Below are 15,962 nucleotides of genomic sequence, written 5' to 3'. Positions count from 1 at the left end.
TCAGGGAAATACAAATCAAATCCAGCTCAACATCAGTCATCATCAGGGAAATACAAATCAAAACCACAATGAGATATTACCTTTCACCTATCAGAATAGCTAAAATCAAAAACGCAAGAGTGGTGCCTGGGTGGCTCAGTCACTTAAGCATCTGACTTTGGCTCAGGTCATGATCTCATGCACTGAGCTCTGTGCTGACAGCTCAGAGCCGGAAGCTTGCTTCGGATTCTGGGTTTCCCTCTCTCTCTGTCCCTCCCCAACTGGCACTCTGTCTCCCTCAAAAATTATAAACATTAAAAAAAATTTAAGAAAATCCAATAAAAAATTAGGCAATAAATTTTGACAGATACTTCACCAAAGAAGATATATAGAGGGCAAATAAACACATGAAAATGTGCTCACAGCATTAGTCATTATAGAATGCAAATTAAAACCTCAGTAAGATACCACTGTATATATATTTGAATGGCTAAAATTTAAAAGAATGACTATATCAAGGGTTAGCAGGGATATGGAGTAACTGGAACTGTCACACACTGCCTGGTGGGAATATAAAATGTAAGTATAAACACTGTAGAAAAAGTTGGCAGTTTCTTAAAAAGTTAAGCATATACCTATCATATAACCCAGTCATTCCACTCCTAGGTATTCACCCAAAGTAAAGTGTATGTCCACACAAAGACTTGTATAAAGCTTTATATGCAACAGTGAATAACTAGCAATAATCTAAAAGTCCATTACCAGGTAAATGGATAAATGCAAAGCATCATGCACCCATGCAGTGGAATTCTACCTTAGCAAAAGGAATGAATTACTGACACATACAACCTGGATGAATCTTGAAATAATTATACCAAGAGAAATCAAACATAAAAGAGTATATGGTATATGATTCCATTTATACAAAATTATAGAAATCACAAACTAATCTATAGTGTAAGTGTGTAAGTGGTTTCTTACACTATACTTACACTTTGTGAATCACAAAGAAACTTTGGGAATAATGGATGTATTCGGTATCTTGACTGTGACAGTGGCTTAATTAGTATATATACATGTCAAATTTTATCGAATTGTACATTTCCAATATGTGCAGTTTGCTGTATCTCAGTTATACCTCACAAAATCTCTTTTAAAAAATAGGTAATATTGGGGCGCCTGGGTGGCTCAGTTGGTTGGGCAACCAACTTCAGCTCAGGTCATGAACTCAAGGTTCATGGGTTCAAGCCTGGCGTCGGGCTCTGTGCTGACAGCCCAGCCTGGAGCCGGCGTCAGATTCTGGGTCTCCTTCTCTCTCTGCCCCTCCCCCACTCATGCTCTGTTTCTCTCTGTCTCAAAAATAAACATAAAGGGGCGCCTGGGTGGCGCAGTCGGTTGAGTGTCCGACTTCAGCCAGGTCACGATCTCGCGGTCCGTGAGTTCGAGCCCCGCGTCAGGCTCTGGGCTGATGGCTCAGAGCCTGGAGCCTGTTTCCGATTCTGTGTCTCCCTCTCTCTCTGCCCCTCCCCTGTTCATGCTCTGTCTCTCTCTGTCCCAAAAATAAATAAACGTTGAAAAAAAAAAATTTTTAAAAATTAAAAAAAAAATAAAATAAAATAAACATAAAAAAAATTCTTTTAATAAAAAAAAATTGGTAATACTACCTTTTCCTTTCAACTCTAAAACAAAAAGTGTATTCTTTTTCCTTTCTACCTTTGGTACTATTACTTCTAAAACATTATAGAACTAAAACTTTTTTTCCCATATTCTCTACATTTTCAAAACTGAACCCTTAGAATTCAATACTAGGCACACATGTTAAAGTTGCAAAGATACAAATAGATTGCTGAGAATATTTTCCCCAACACCTAATTCCACAACCCAATTACAGACAGGAGTCCTGTGCTGGCTATTTCCCTTTACAGGGGGTTACATACGACTCCAATCATCTCTTACTTCATCACTATGACGCAAAAACACCTTTGAAAAATATACCGCCACTGTCATACCCTTTAATCTTCCACGCTGCCTTTTTTTGCTTTCCCATCTTCCAGTTTTCCTTGGTAACTAAAAATGGTATCTATACTTGTGGTTTCATTACATTTTCTCACATTTACAAAAAATTTTTTCAAAGACATGTTTAAGAGTAAGAAAAGTATTTCTACACACTTACCTCAAGTACTGGTCCAGCTCCAAGAATAATTTGTTCCACTCCACTGGCAAATCCTTTCTGACTGAGTGCAGTAAGGTGGTGTATAAGAAAGTTTGTGCTTTGAGTCTTCCCAGAACCACTCTCTCCTGAAATCACAATGCACTGATTCTTTTTGCGCTGAAGCATGGCATGATAAGCTACATCAGCCACAGCATAAATGTGGGGCTCCAGTTTTCCCAATTGATGGTTATCATACATTTTGACATATTTGGGATTATAAATAGGAAGAAACTTGAATGGGTTAATAACTATTAGAATACTGCCAACATAGGTATAAATTTTTTCATGCTTAAAGCGATTTCGTAGGTTTTCTAAGAGAGTTTTCTCATTCAAATCAGGTAAGCTACATAAATCATCAAAGTCTTTTTGTTGAGGCTGTGGAAGAAAACCCCGCTCCATCATCCTACGACGTTCTTCTGTTACCCGTAGCCATGACTGCAGACTACCATAATGGATTGATCCATCAAGGTTTTTTTCTCTCAGAAGAAAGCGATAGTCCTCTCCACTCAGGCGATTTTCCAGAGCCATTCGGGGCCACAACATCATTCGCTGAACTGGACAGTCTGTTGGATTGAGTATCCATTCTTCTCCACCAAATTCCTTTACTTCTGCAAGAACATAACATTTTGTTTTGTCAAGATGAAGTCTGTTTATAAGAGAGTCAATCACCTCAGCAGCTGTGGAGTTTTTTCTGGCAGGAATTGGACAGTAGATAGTCCCTTCTGAAATTGTCCCAGGATATATATGTAACGTATGTTCATTATCCTCAAAGCGTCGTCTTCCTCCATCATTTATATTCATATTGGATCCTGTCCCATCAGCATGGATAGTATGTGTCCAAGACCCTGCAAACCATTTTCATGGCAAAAGAACTGTAACATAAAAGATGTGAAACATTTAGAAATCATATAAACAATCTTTACCTTCTAATGCTCAAGAAAGAAAGGCTTAAATCATGTTGATTACATCTTTTAGAACATAATATCCTAATTCTTAGTCTAGAAAGTCTTGAAAACAGTCTGAGACCACATAATATTACATTTTATTGCCCAAATCTGGACACTTTCTCCAAAAGCAACTTGCCAAAGATTTTTCCATGTTTTATCATACTAATAACGCAAAATCCAGAGTGCAAATAAAAATTATTTTGTACTCTATCTCAAATGTTTCCAAAGTACCTGAGATTAGAGTCAAGTTCTTTCTTTATATTTAAAGAGACTTGCCAAAGACTAGATTATAAAGGGCAGAATAATCATACAGATCACCCTGCACCCAAAAGCTCTTATGGATAAAGCAAAAACACAAAACAATGCCATCAATGAAGCCAAATTTTTGTGAAATTAAAAACAGTAAGAAGATGATATTAACAACACAGGAAATAATAGGTGTTGAAGAGGATGTGGAGAAAGGGGAACCCTCTAACACTATTGGTGGGAATACAAACTGGTGCAGTCACTCTGGAAAACAGTATGGAAGTTCCTCAAAAAATTAAAAATAGAACTTCGCTATGATCCAGCACTACTATTTACCCAAAGGATAAAAAAATACTAATTTAAAGGGATACATGCACCTCAATGTTTGCAGCAGCATTATCAGCAATAGCCAAATTATGGTAAGAGCCCAAATATCTATAACTGATGAATGGATAAAGATGTGAGATATACACACACACACACACACACACACACACACACACACACACAATGGAATATTACTCGGCCATAAAAAAAAGAATGAAATCTTGCCATTTCCAACAATGTGGATGGAACTAGTGTATTATGCTAAGCGAAATAAGTCAGAGAAAGAAAAATACCATATGATTTCACTCATAAGTGGAATTTAAGAAACAAAACAAAGGAACATGTAGGGGAGAGAGGGAAACCAAGAAACAGACTCTAAACTATAGAGAATAGACTGATTGTTACCAGAAAACAGATGGGTGGGGAGGATGGATTAAATAGGTGATAGAATTAAGGAGGACACTTGTGATAAGCACTAGGTATTGAACTGAATCACAAAAAAGCTACACCTGAAATTAATATTATACTGTATGTTAACTAACTGGAATTTAAATAAAAGCTTGAAAAAAACCATTAAGAAGATGAGATTAAATAAAAAAATCAAACTAAATGAAATTATAACTAAGAAAATATGAGAGAAACCTGCTATAAAATAGATATATTTTCAAGGACTTTTGGCCTCTCTCTCTACCTCTCCTAACAACAAAAAGATCCTGCCCCCGGCTCGCTGATAAAATTATATAGCTGATACTATTATAACTTTTATTCAACCTTCCCTTTTCCTTCAAGGTTACCTTTTTATCTAACCTTATTTCATTTCTTACACGTATTCTGCATATCCTTCCAATCTTCTCAAACCCCATGTACATAACACCTCCAGAATGATTTCAACTTTGGCATCCCACTGAGAAAGTAGCATTTTCCAACTCAAAATGTATCCCTATTTTCATCTCATCTTAGTTTTTCCATTCTAGTCTACAAAGAAAATATATCCCAAGTCTTTTCCAGGGTTAATAAAACCTATTTCTTATCATCTCCATCAAACTTGCCCCATCAGAGAATCATCCTCACATGTTACCACTTTCCTTTTTTATTTCATCCTTTAACATACAAAGATGCTGTTATTTTTTTTTAAATACCTTCAGTTACTTCTCTCTCATAATATTACATATTTGTAAAAGTTCTCAAATGAAGAAACTCTGTTTTGTTTTTTCCTAGATGACCTTTCAAACACAGAGAATATTATGGAACATATAAAAAGCAGTCATATAGCTACCACCGAATTCAACAAGTTTGAAAACTGCTGTAATTACTCCAGATCAGTTTACAAACAACATATTAGAGATAAAGCTCCTTCTTTTGCTCTGCAGAGAGAACCACTGTCCTGTTTCTATATTTTTATTACACATGTGGGTCTCCATGAGTACTGTTTCACTCTTTTAGGCTTTAAAAAAAATGGTGTCATACCATACTTAATAGTCTGCATCTCACGTTAACATTGTCTTTTCTAAGTGCTGATACATGTAAAAGTTCATTAACTGCCAAATAATATGTCAATTAATGTTTATTAATTGTTACAAATGTACTGGGGTGGGGGGGGATGTAGATATTGGGGGAGACTATGTATGTATGAGGGGAGGTTGGGGGGTTCTGGACCTTCTGTTCAAATTTGCTGTGAACCTAACCTAAAACTGCTCTTAAAAGCAAGGTCTTTGTTTTTAAACCCCATTGGATGATTTATACCACAATTTATCAATCCACTGTCCTTCTAGTGAACACTTGGAATGTTTCCAATATTACACTATTAAAACAATGCTGCAGATCTCATACATGTCTCTTCGTATGTCTTTCCTAGAATTTCTCTGGGCTTTACACCTAGAATCGTTGGGTTTTAAGCACATTCAACTTTACTAGACATTAACAAAACACTCTCCAAAGTAGTTGTACCAACTATTTCACAGCAAGTGTAGGAAGGGCTCAAGTTTCTCTGCCTCCTTACCAATAAAAGTATTGTCAGACTTGAGTTTCTGCCAGTATAAGTGTAAAAAGGTATCTCATTACTTTAATTTGCATTTCCCTGTTTATTAGAATGAGGATGAGCAACACTTACCATTTGCCATTTGGACTATGTTGCTTATTCATTTCTGTTTTTTGAGTTGTCTTTTCTTTATTGGTTTAAATGAGTTTTTCATATAGCCTGGATACTAACCAATTTTCAGTTAAATGTGTGATAATTATCTCCTACCTATTAGTGCCTTAGCTTTCTATTTTATTCACAATGTCTTTTGTCATAGAGTTTTTAATAGCCAAATTTATCAATCCTTTACAGGTTATGATTTCTTTTTTAGTAAATTACAGTAACAACAATTGTAGTTAACTCTTATTGTGTGTTTATTTATACCAGTCATTTTTCTAAGCATTTCACATTTTATTTCTCACAATTCCTGAGGGCTGTTTTTACCATTATCATCCTCATTTTACAAATGAGAAAACAAGAAAGATTACATAACTTGCCCAAAGTCATAACTAGCATGTGAGAAAGTTGATATTTGAAGCAGTTCGTCTGGCTCTAAAACCTACATGGCGTTATCTCCTGGTATAGTTTTTAAAAATCCCTCCTCATCCTGAAGACATAAAGTTATCCATCCTGCATTTTCTTCGAAAAGGCCTAAGGTTTTTCTTTTCTCATTTATGTACTTAATCCATACAGAATTTATTTTCATAGCGCTCTTATTTTCATGCCAAATCAGATTAGCAATTTAATCAGCACCTCAATGAAGAGTCCAATCTCTCCCTTGATTTATAATGCCACCTCTGTCATGTAGCTAATTCCATATAAATATCAAGGTGTTCTGGGCTCTGTATTCTCTTCCAGTAGTCTATCTGTCCATCCCTGAATCTATCTTAATTACTATAGCTCTATAATAAGTTTTGATGGAAGGCATATCATTTCAATTTGTTCTTCTTTAATGTTACTTTGATTCTTTACCATAAGAATTTTAAGATCAGCATGTCCACTACCACGAAAAAAAAAACCTTCTGACATTTTTTGATGTTTATTTTTTTGAGAGAGAGAGCACGCACATGCACAAGCTGGGGAGAGGCAGAGAGAGGGAAAACAGAATCTGAAGCAGGGGCTCCAGGCTCCGTGCTGACAGCAGAGAGCTTGACATGGGACTGGAACTCATGAACTGTGAGATCACGACCTAAGCTAAAATCAGACACTTAACCGACTGAGACACCCAGGCACCCCCAAAACCTTCTGATATTTTGACTGACACTACACTGATTTCATAGATTAATACTGGGAAAACAGACATCCTATTGACTTCCCTTTCATGAAAATCACGCTGTTGTTTTACACTAGCTTTCACTTCTAAAGTTTCTGTCATTTTCATATCCACCTGATCTTTTTTCTACCTTAAGTGCCATAACTGGGTTTTTTTGCTTTGTTTGGCTTATTTTAGAAAGAGAAAGAGCGTAAGTGGGGGAAAGGGGTAAAGGAGGAGAGACAGAATTCCAAGCAGACTTCACACTCAGCACAGAGCCCAAATCAGGGCTCGATCCCACAACCCTGGAATCATAACCTGAGCCAAAATCAAGTCAGATGCTCAACCGAGCCCCCCCCCCATTGCCCCCATAATTGTTTTAATTTAAGGGATATTACTCACTTTTCTTCTTGAAAATACTAAATATAAAATTTTATTTTTTTCAGTGAAGCATTTTAATGTCATCCAAAGTAAACTGCTCTTCAGATTTATTTCATATCATTCTCGGCACTAGATGGCTAATTTGTTTGAAAATTTAGATGTACAGGTGTACTTTCTGATGGAAAATTTTTTTTGTTTTTCATATAAACATTTACTGAGAACCTACTATTTACTACTTTGTTTTAATATAACCACAATACCATTAATCACACCTTTAAAAATTAACAATTTTTAATATTACTGGTCAATGTTCAATTTCCCGTTATCTCATAAATATGTTTCTTACCGGTGGTCTATTCAAATCAGAAGATATGTCCTACACTCAAGGAAACTCAAACCTCAGCTTCTGTACCTGCAAGGTCCCAGCCACAGCCCTACTCACTGCTTTGTGTTCTACTGCCTTTCTGAAACATAGGAATGTTTACCTTTTCTGCAACTTGTGTCAACTTGATTTTTCTTTTTGCTTCATCAATCATAGCTTTGTGTTTGGAAAAGAGTGTTTGCCTCAAAATATCACTAACAAATACATCTTGACAGCAAGCCATTAGCGTTTATCAAAATCATCTGGGCAATGTTTTAAAAATATACATTTCTAGGGGCGCCTGGGTGGCGCAGTCGGTTGAGCATCCGACTTCAGCCAGGTCACGATCTCACGGTCCGTGAGTTCGAGCCCCGCGTCGGGCTCTGGGCTGATGGCTCAGAGCCTGGAGCCTGTTTCCGATTCTGTCTCTCCCTCTCTCTCTGCCCCTCCCCCGTTCATGCTCTGTCACTCTCTGTCCCAAAAATAAATAAACATTGAAAAAAAAAAAATTTAAAAAAAAAAAATATATACATTTCTAAGCCCAATAATGGTTCTGAGATTGGGAAATCTAGGCACTTCTGTTGTTGCTGGTCCAAAAAATAGTATTTGACAATCAATGGTTTATGTTTCCACTCTCCACTCCTTTACCACTCTTCCCACATAGCAAGCTCTGCCAATATTCTTTGAAAATGTCACCAATTACCATAAAGTTGCCAAATCCAACGGCCTCTTCCGAATCCTCATCTTAACACGGCACTCTATAGCATTTGACTAAGAAAGCCATCTTCTCGTTCTTGAAACTGCCCTCACATGATAATTATTTTTCTTGTAATCTTCCTGATAGGCTCACTCTTTTTCTGATTCACTCTCAGAGCTTCTTGTCCATGACCTCAATTTCAAAAAAAAAATAACAACAACAACAACAAAATCTCCCAGTTTCTGGTCTCAACCCAGTGCTCTTCTATCTAAATGACTTTATCTAATCCACTGCCTGTAATTTATACCACTACCTGTTATCAATGGATGCTTCTGCACTACAATGACAGTGACCATATGGTCCACAAAGCCAAAAATGTTTACTATATGGCCCTTAAATGAAACAGGTTAGGGGTGCCTGGATGGCTCAGTCGGTTGAGCAACCAACTCTTGGTTTCAGCTCAGGTTGTGATCTCACAGTTCATGAGATTGAGCCCCGCATCAGGCTCCATACTGACAGCATGGAGACTGCTTGGGATTCTCTCTCTCTGCCCCTCCCCCAAGCTCGCTCTCAAAAATATATAAATAAACTTTAAAAAAAAAAAAGTTTGCCAACTTCTATTCTAGGCTAACCCCTAAAAAAATTAGAAAAAAGGTATAACTTCCCAACTAACACTGTGAAAAAAATGGAATGATTAAAAAATAATCAATTCAAAGGAAGGCAAAAAGGAAGGGGGTCCTGGGTGGAGTCAGAACAGATGGAACAAATGGAAAGCAAACTAAATGTATCAATAACTACATTAAATGGAAATGCTCCACTTAAAAGAAAAAGATTACCAAGAGATTTTTAAAATCCAACTATATTGTTTTTAATAAACACGCATTTATGATCTGATCAAGATCTGAAAGTTTAAAAAAATTCCATATACCATCTAAATTCTAGACAAAAAAAAAAGTCAGTACAATCAAAATAACATCAAGCAAAATAAAAAAAGAAAGTTGAGTTAAATATCTCTTAGGTCCCTTTTAGCCCTTACATACTGTAATTCTAGGTTTAGGCCTGAAATGAAGGTCTCTGGATATTACTGGGGACTCTGAAAAGTAGGAAGTAAGAAGTTAAGGAAGAAGTGGGAGAAGACAGATGGGCAAGTAAATTAGCAGACATTGGTCAAATCTGCTATAAAGAAAAAAGGGAGAAGTATGAGTGAATCATTTGTTAGGGGGCTTGGGAGCACATCTTTATGGTTATAAATAGAATCAAGTAGAGAAGCAGAAACTGAAAACTTAAGAAAATGAAGGTCTATCTGATGAGCCAAGGTTCTTCAATAAGACAAACTAAATGAGAATGAGATTTAGGTCAAAGATGGACAGGTGCATCTCTCAGAAAGTAAAAAACATACTCTTTTCTTTTCCTTAAAGAATTTAAAGAAAAAAAAAAGATTGAGAAAAAGCTTTTTAGGTAAGATGTGACAAATGTGCATGTTAGCTCATCTTCACAACTAGATAGCACATTAGGAGCCCAGTTTTACTTATAGTAGGTCAATGCCAAGTAAAAGCCAAATTGAGTGCTGAAAGAAAATACATTTTGTAATATTTCAACTAAAGAAAAGGTGATGGAATAAATTAGTTATCAGATGACACACTATAGATAGGTACATGGACAGCTAACCGGTTTCATCTGTGCAGTAGGTAATCCGGCCCTTCTAATGAAAGTACAGTACTGCATTTGCCTTTGAAGAACTACTACTCCTCCCTTGCCATTTGACACAGCACACTTTGAATAGACCAACCTCATCCCCTAGCTAGGGGAGGAAGGGTGGTATTAGTCGTGACCCAGACCCAGCTAATCAATTATTCCATTCCCCCTGGCAACAGCGGCTGCTCATAGAGATTCCATATTCGAACTTTGCTGCATTTTCTTTTCTGCTGGGCTGGTTATCCAGAAATATGTAAATCTAAAACTGTTTGCAGCCATCTTTCCTGAATGCACAGAAGTCCTTACACAGTAAAAGAAAATGAACAAATACATACAGCAAAACCTAATCAACATTGTTTGGGCTACTGAAGCTAGCTGTGCCTCAAATAAACTCCACCACTGCACTTCCTTAAGTGTGACAATCAATTCCCTTTTACCCTGAGCTACTTTGAGCTGGGTTTCTGTTCTCTGCAATCAAAAGAACTCACTTTAATAGGTAACACTTCAGTGCAATACCCTTTCACAATTTAGGTATCTCTTGTTACCCAAATTACTGATATCTAAAAATGTCACAGTCTAGGGGAATTTGGGTGGCTCAGTTGGTCAACCATCCAATTTCGGCTCAAGTCAGGACCTCACAGTTTGTGAGTTTGAGCCCGCATCACGCTCTGTGTGGATAGTGCAGAGCCTGAAGCACATGTGGAGTTCTGTGTCTCCCTCTCTCTCTGCCCCTCCCCTGCTCACACTCTGTCTCTCTCAAAAGTAAACATTAAAAAAAAAATTTAAATAGGGGCACCTGGGTGGCTCAGTCCGTTAATTATCTGACTTCAGCTCAGGTCATGACCTCGCAGTTCGTGAGTTCGAGTCCCATGTCAGGCTCTGTGCTGACAGCTCGGAGCCTGGAGCTTGCTTCAGATTCTGTGTCCCTCTCTCTCTCTGCCCCTTCCCCGCGTGTGCTCTGTCTCGGTCTCTCTCTCAAAAATAAATAAACATTAAAAAAAATTTTTTTAATTTAAATTTCACAGTCTAAGCTCAGGAACCAAATATATTTGAATAAACTTTTAGGTGCTTACTTCACAATCATGCTATTTGCTATCCAAACTTGGGGAACCAAATAGATTCAAATAGGGCAGCACCCCCTGACATCCAAATTCCCTATCCAAACTAAAGATTGGGTAAAACAGATTTAGATGGTGAATGATACCTGTAATGCCAGTCATGCAGAAGAAATATGGCAAGGGATGTATAATATGATGTCAACTGAAAAAACTTAAAATATAAAACTATATATAAAGGCATATATATATTAAATAAGGACAAATATATTAGACTTTTGAGTAATCTTCAAAATTCCTTTTTATAGTTTTCATCAAAAATAAGTTTGATGTGCATTACCTCATTTGAGTTGAACAGGAAATCTCTGAGACAGGTAACAAGTTAATACCTGTCAAATTAGAAAATTAAGGCTTACAGAGCAAAAAAGTCTATGTAAATTTGCCTTATGATAAAGATAGCATTTCAAACCAGCAGATAAAAAGAGTATGGATAAATGACTGATTGAGAGAATAAAATAACTTATATTATGCATATAAAGAATTAAGCACTTTACTGGCACTTATGGAGCAATTACACATAGCTGTACCAGTTATAAATAAAATTATTTAATATGTTTTTTCCCTATCCCAAAGTAATATTTCGAAAGTATATGCTAACAGAGGGAAACAATGCGGTCAGACAGTTGCTGTGGTCAGTAGGGTGTGGTTCAGAATAGGCCAGCTTATGCTGTTATTCAGTGGTCTGAGAAGAAACTAATTATAGAGGAAAACTGTGGTGAAGAATGAAAATAGGGAATACAGAGCTTCCTTTAAATTAGAAGTTCATTTAAAAAAAAAGAAGTAACTAAAGATTTTTAATGTCATATTTTGCATATGTGTACTAATAAAATTTAATTTTCAAAAAATTTTTATAGCTGCTTTTACTTCTTTACCAAGTTCTCAAGGTCATTTTCCAAGAAGAAAAAAAAGAAGTATCCTTTCTCTTTATATTTACTTTATCACAGGGATCTACAAATGAATGTTAGTAAGATCATACACTAACATTCAGTAACAAGAGAAAAATAAAATCAGGCAAATTCATATCTAAAAAATAAAAATCTAGCTTCACTACGCAGAAAATAACTCAAAGCAAAAATCTCACCAGTAGATATTAAAAGGAGAACATTCTACTATCAAGGCAGGGTCCATTCGAGAAAACAATACTGATTTGTATACAGTTGTAAATGTCATGGGGAGAAAGCTATTAAATATTTTGAACTTATTTTAGAAAAATAATTTGGAGGAAGTGGTGTTCAAGAGCTAATATTCATGTTTCTTCATATTTTAGTACTTATAATTTTGGAAAAATAATTTGGAGGAAGTGGTGTTCAAGAGCTAATATTCACGTTTCTTCGTATTTTAGTACTTAAAACTGAATTTACAAGTAAATATGTAACTTACTTAAATATGTAAATATTTATATTTTTAAACTTTTCCAACTATGTGTTTTATAATACTCTTTTTTTTCAAGTCTCTACTCTTTTTACAAACCCATTTCCTCTTCTTCCTGGGCACACAGCTAGACTGCATTTCCCAACCTTCCTTGCAGTTAATTATATGGGACCATGCAACTGAATCCTTGGCCAATGGTAAGTGGGCAGGGGTGATGTCCTTTCAGGCTGAGCCAATAAGAGCCCCTAAATAAAGGGGGTGGGAGGGCCTGCCTTTCCTTGTCTACTAGAAAATGGAAAGGATCCAGGGGAAAGCTCTAAAGTCCTATGGGATACAGAGCCACTAGATGGAAGAACCCTGGTCCCAAATGACCACACAAAGAACACCCACCATCACCCCATCCTCACCCATCTACATTGGACTATGATGGAAAAAGAAATAAAATTTTATTGTGTAGAATCACTGATATTTGGAGGCTGTTTAGTAATAGCAGTTAGTCTACCCTGACTAACGCATTACTAAAGAAATGTTCTAACTTCCCCCATAAGGAAATTCTTCAATATCCAATCCAACAATAAGTACTATTGGTCTGCCATTAAAACATATCCCGAATCTAACCATTTTTGCCATTCCCATCTATACCACCTAGTTCAAGCCCCTTATCATTCTCTCATCTGAATTAGTGAAAGAGTGTGATATGCCTGTATCCATTGCTCCACTACAGTCTAGTTTACACCTAACAGGGGAGTCAACCCTTCTTAAAGGTAAATCAGATCACGTCACTCTCTTACCAAAATTTTCAATGTCTCTCCATAACACAATTGAATAAAACCGTAACCTCTTACTGTAGCCTAACTTCATCTTTCCCTCACTCTACTCCACCTCTACCCTCACTGGTCTTTTTTTTGAATTTAAGCTTATTCCTGCTTTAGGACCTTTACACTTCCTTCCTGCCCCCTCTACCTGGACCTTCTTTCATTCACTGAGGTGTCTGCTCAAATGCCAACTCCTCAGAGAGGATTTTCTTTCCTAACCTATGTAAAATAACCCCCTTTCCCTGCTATATTCTCCTTGTCCTGATCTATTTTTAATCATAGAACTTGATACACTACCTAGAATTATATTACTATTTGTTTTTTTGTCTATTGGAAGACTTCCCCACTAAAACGTTTTTGTCTTTTTCTTCATAGGTATCCACAGCTCAAAAATATATTTGTTAAAGAAATAAATCCACATACGCATTAATTCATGTGTTTTAGAAATCATTTTTACTGCTTAAGGCAGTCATTTTATTAATAGTTTGTTTTCCCTTTTTCCTACCTTCTCATCTATTTTCATCTATATACACCACTTTATTTAACTTCCTGTAAGAGCTGTTCTCAACAATAATTTAACAACATCTGGCCTTAAAAATAGGAGCAAGTAGGAGCACCTAGCTGGCTCAGTTGGTAGAACAGGAGACTCTTGATCTCGGGGCTGTAAGTTCAAGCCCCACGTTGGGTATAGAGATTACTTAAAAAATAAAATATTTAATAAATAAATAAAATTTAAAAATGTAAATGAGTATCAAATTTCTTTCCTAAGGAGTTAATCAATGTTACTGACAGAGTAAGTGTGCCTAGTAATATATGTAGAAGGTGGCTCTTGGGGCACCTGGGTGGCTCAGTCAGTTGACCATCCTACTTTGGCTCAAGTCATGATCTCACAGTTTGTGAGTTCGAGCCCCACATTGGCCTCATTGCTGTCAGAGCAGAGCCCACTACGGATCCTCTGTCCCCCTCTGCCCCTCCCCCGCTTGTGCTCTTTCAAAAATAAACAAACATTAAAAAAAAAAAGAAGGTGGCTCTTAAGAGAATACCTAAATGGCCAATAAAGATATGAAAAAGAATTCAACATCTGCAGTGAATTAGATTATTGTTCAAAAAATTCACTACCTGGGGTGCCTGGGTGACTCAGTCGGTTAAGTGTCCAACTCTTGATCTCAGCTCAGGTCTTGCTCTCAGGGTTGTGAGTTCAAGCCCACTCTGGGTTCTGTGCTGGGTGTGGAGGCTTCTTTAAAAAAAAAAAAAAAAATTATTCACTACCTATCCTCAAGTCAAGTATACCTCCTCATCCCTTGAACTGAGCTAAGCCACATGACTTAATTTCAAGAGTAAGAGGTCAGGAGACGTGATGATCTTAAAATATGCTTGCCCAGTTAGGTATGCCTTCTTGCATTTGTGCCACCACTATGAAAATATGCATTATCTAGCCTACTACTCCCAGTAGGAAGATGAGATACACAAGGAAGAGCTATGCCAGGAGACCCACAAAATCATGACCAACAAATAAATATTATTGTACACCACTGGCAATTTTCAAATTGTCTGTTTAGGATTATCAGTTGACTAATATAACATCATTAGTCATCTGAGAAATGAGAATAAAAACCACAATGGGATATTACCAAACCTCTAGCAAAATTGGCTATGTCCACTAAAAGCTACATACAAGAATGTTCACTGCTACTTCATTCAAAAATAGCCAAAGAAATAAAAACAATCAAAATCTTATCAACAATAAAATTAATTAATGGAATACAATACAGCAATAAAAAAGAACTGCTGATACAAACAACAATTAATCTCACAGACAAAAGACTCCATGCAGAGACCAGACTATGACCAAAACATAAATAACTTAAAATCACTCCCTCTATAAGATAGCTCTCCAGTGTTTGTAAATAGTATTTTTTTCTTGGGGCACCTGAGTGGCTCAGTTGGTTAAGCATCTGACTTTGGATCAGGTAACGATGTCCCGGTTCATGAGTTCAAGCCCGACTCAGGTGATAATCTCACACTTCTTTTTTTTTTTAAGTTTATTTATTTTTGAGAGAGAGAGAGCATAAGCAAGGGAGGGGCAGAGAGAGAGGGAGACACAGAATCCAAAGCAGGCTCCAGGCTCTGAGCTGTCAGCGCAGAGCCTGATACAGGGCTTAAACCCATAAACCATGAGATCATGACCTGAGCCAAAGTCAGTCACTTAACCAACTGACCTACCCAGGTACCCCCTGATCTCATGGTTCTTGAGTTCAAGCTCTGCATCGAGTTCAAGCCCTGCTACTGTCAGCAGAGTCTGCTTCAGATCCTCTGTCTCCCTTTCTAAACTCTGCCCCTTCCCCACTCTCTCTCAAAAATAAATAAATGTAAAAAAGTAATAAATTTATTTAAATTTTAGTTAACATACCATGCAATATTGATTTCAGGAGCAGAATTCAGTGATTCATCACTTACATACAACACCCAGTGCCCATCAGAACAAGTGCCCTCCTTAGTACCCAACACCCATCTAGCCCATCTCCCCCCAATCTCCCTCCATCAACC

The 15,962-nt window shown here is 36.9% G+C and overlaps 1 protein-coding gene across 1 annotated transcript in view; it reads right to left on the bottom strand.

The window, feature by feature from the left end:
- The window catches only part of MYO9A (myosin IXA), a 253,196-nt gene extending 238,620 nt beyond the window's left edge, over positions 1 to 14,576 (bottom strand). The window contains exons 1-2 of the mRNA XM_047074849.1: positions 14,535 to 14,576; positions 2,153 to 3,063 (exon numbers count right to left, since the gene is read on the bottom strand). Of these exons, the coding sequence (XP_046930805.1) occupies positions 2,153 to 2,992 (840 nt within the window). The 5' untranslated portion in view covers positions 2,993 to 3,063; positions 14,535 to 14,576. The remainder of the gene's footprint in view (positions 1 to 2,152; positions 3,064 to 14,534) is intronic.
- Positions 14,577 to 15,962: the final 1,386 nt, after the last annotated feature.

This window comes from Lynx rufus, unplaced genomic scaffold, assembly GCF_022079265.1.
Source record: "Lynx rufus isolate CCGP_SWC_20201006 ecotype Redwood Valley unplaced genomic scaffold, mLynRuf1.p SCAF_13, whole genome shotgun sequence".
In the NCBI taxonomy this organism is placed as follows: domain Eukaryota; kingdom Metazoa; phylum Chordata; class Mammalia; order Carnivora; family Felidae; genus Lynx; species Lynx rufus.
Note: the sequence above shows the minus strand (reverse complement) of the source record. Positions and strands in the feature narration are given on the sequence as shown.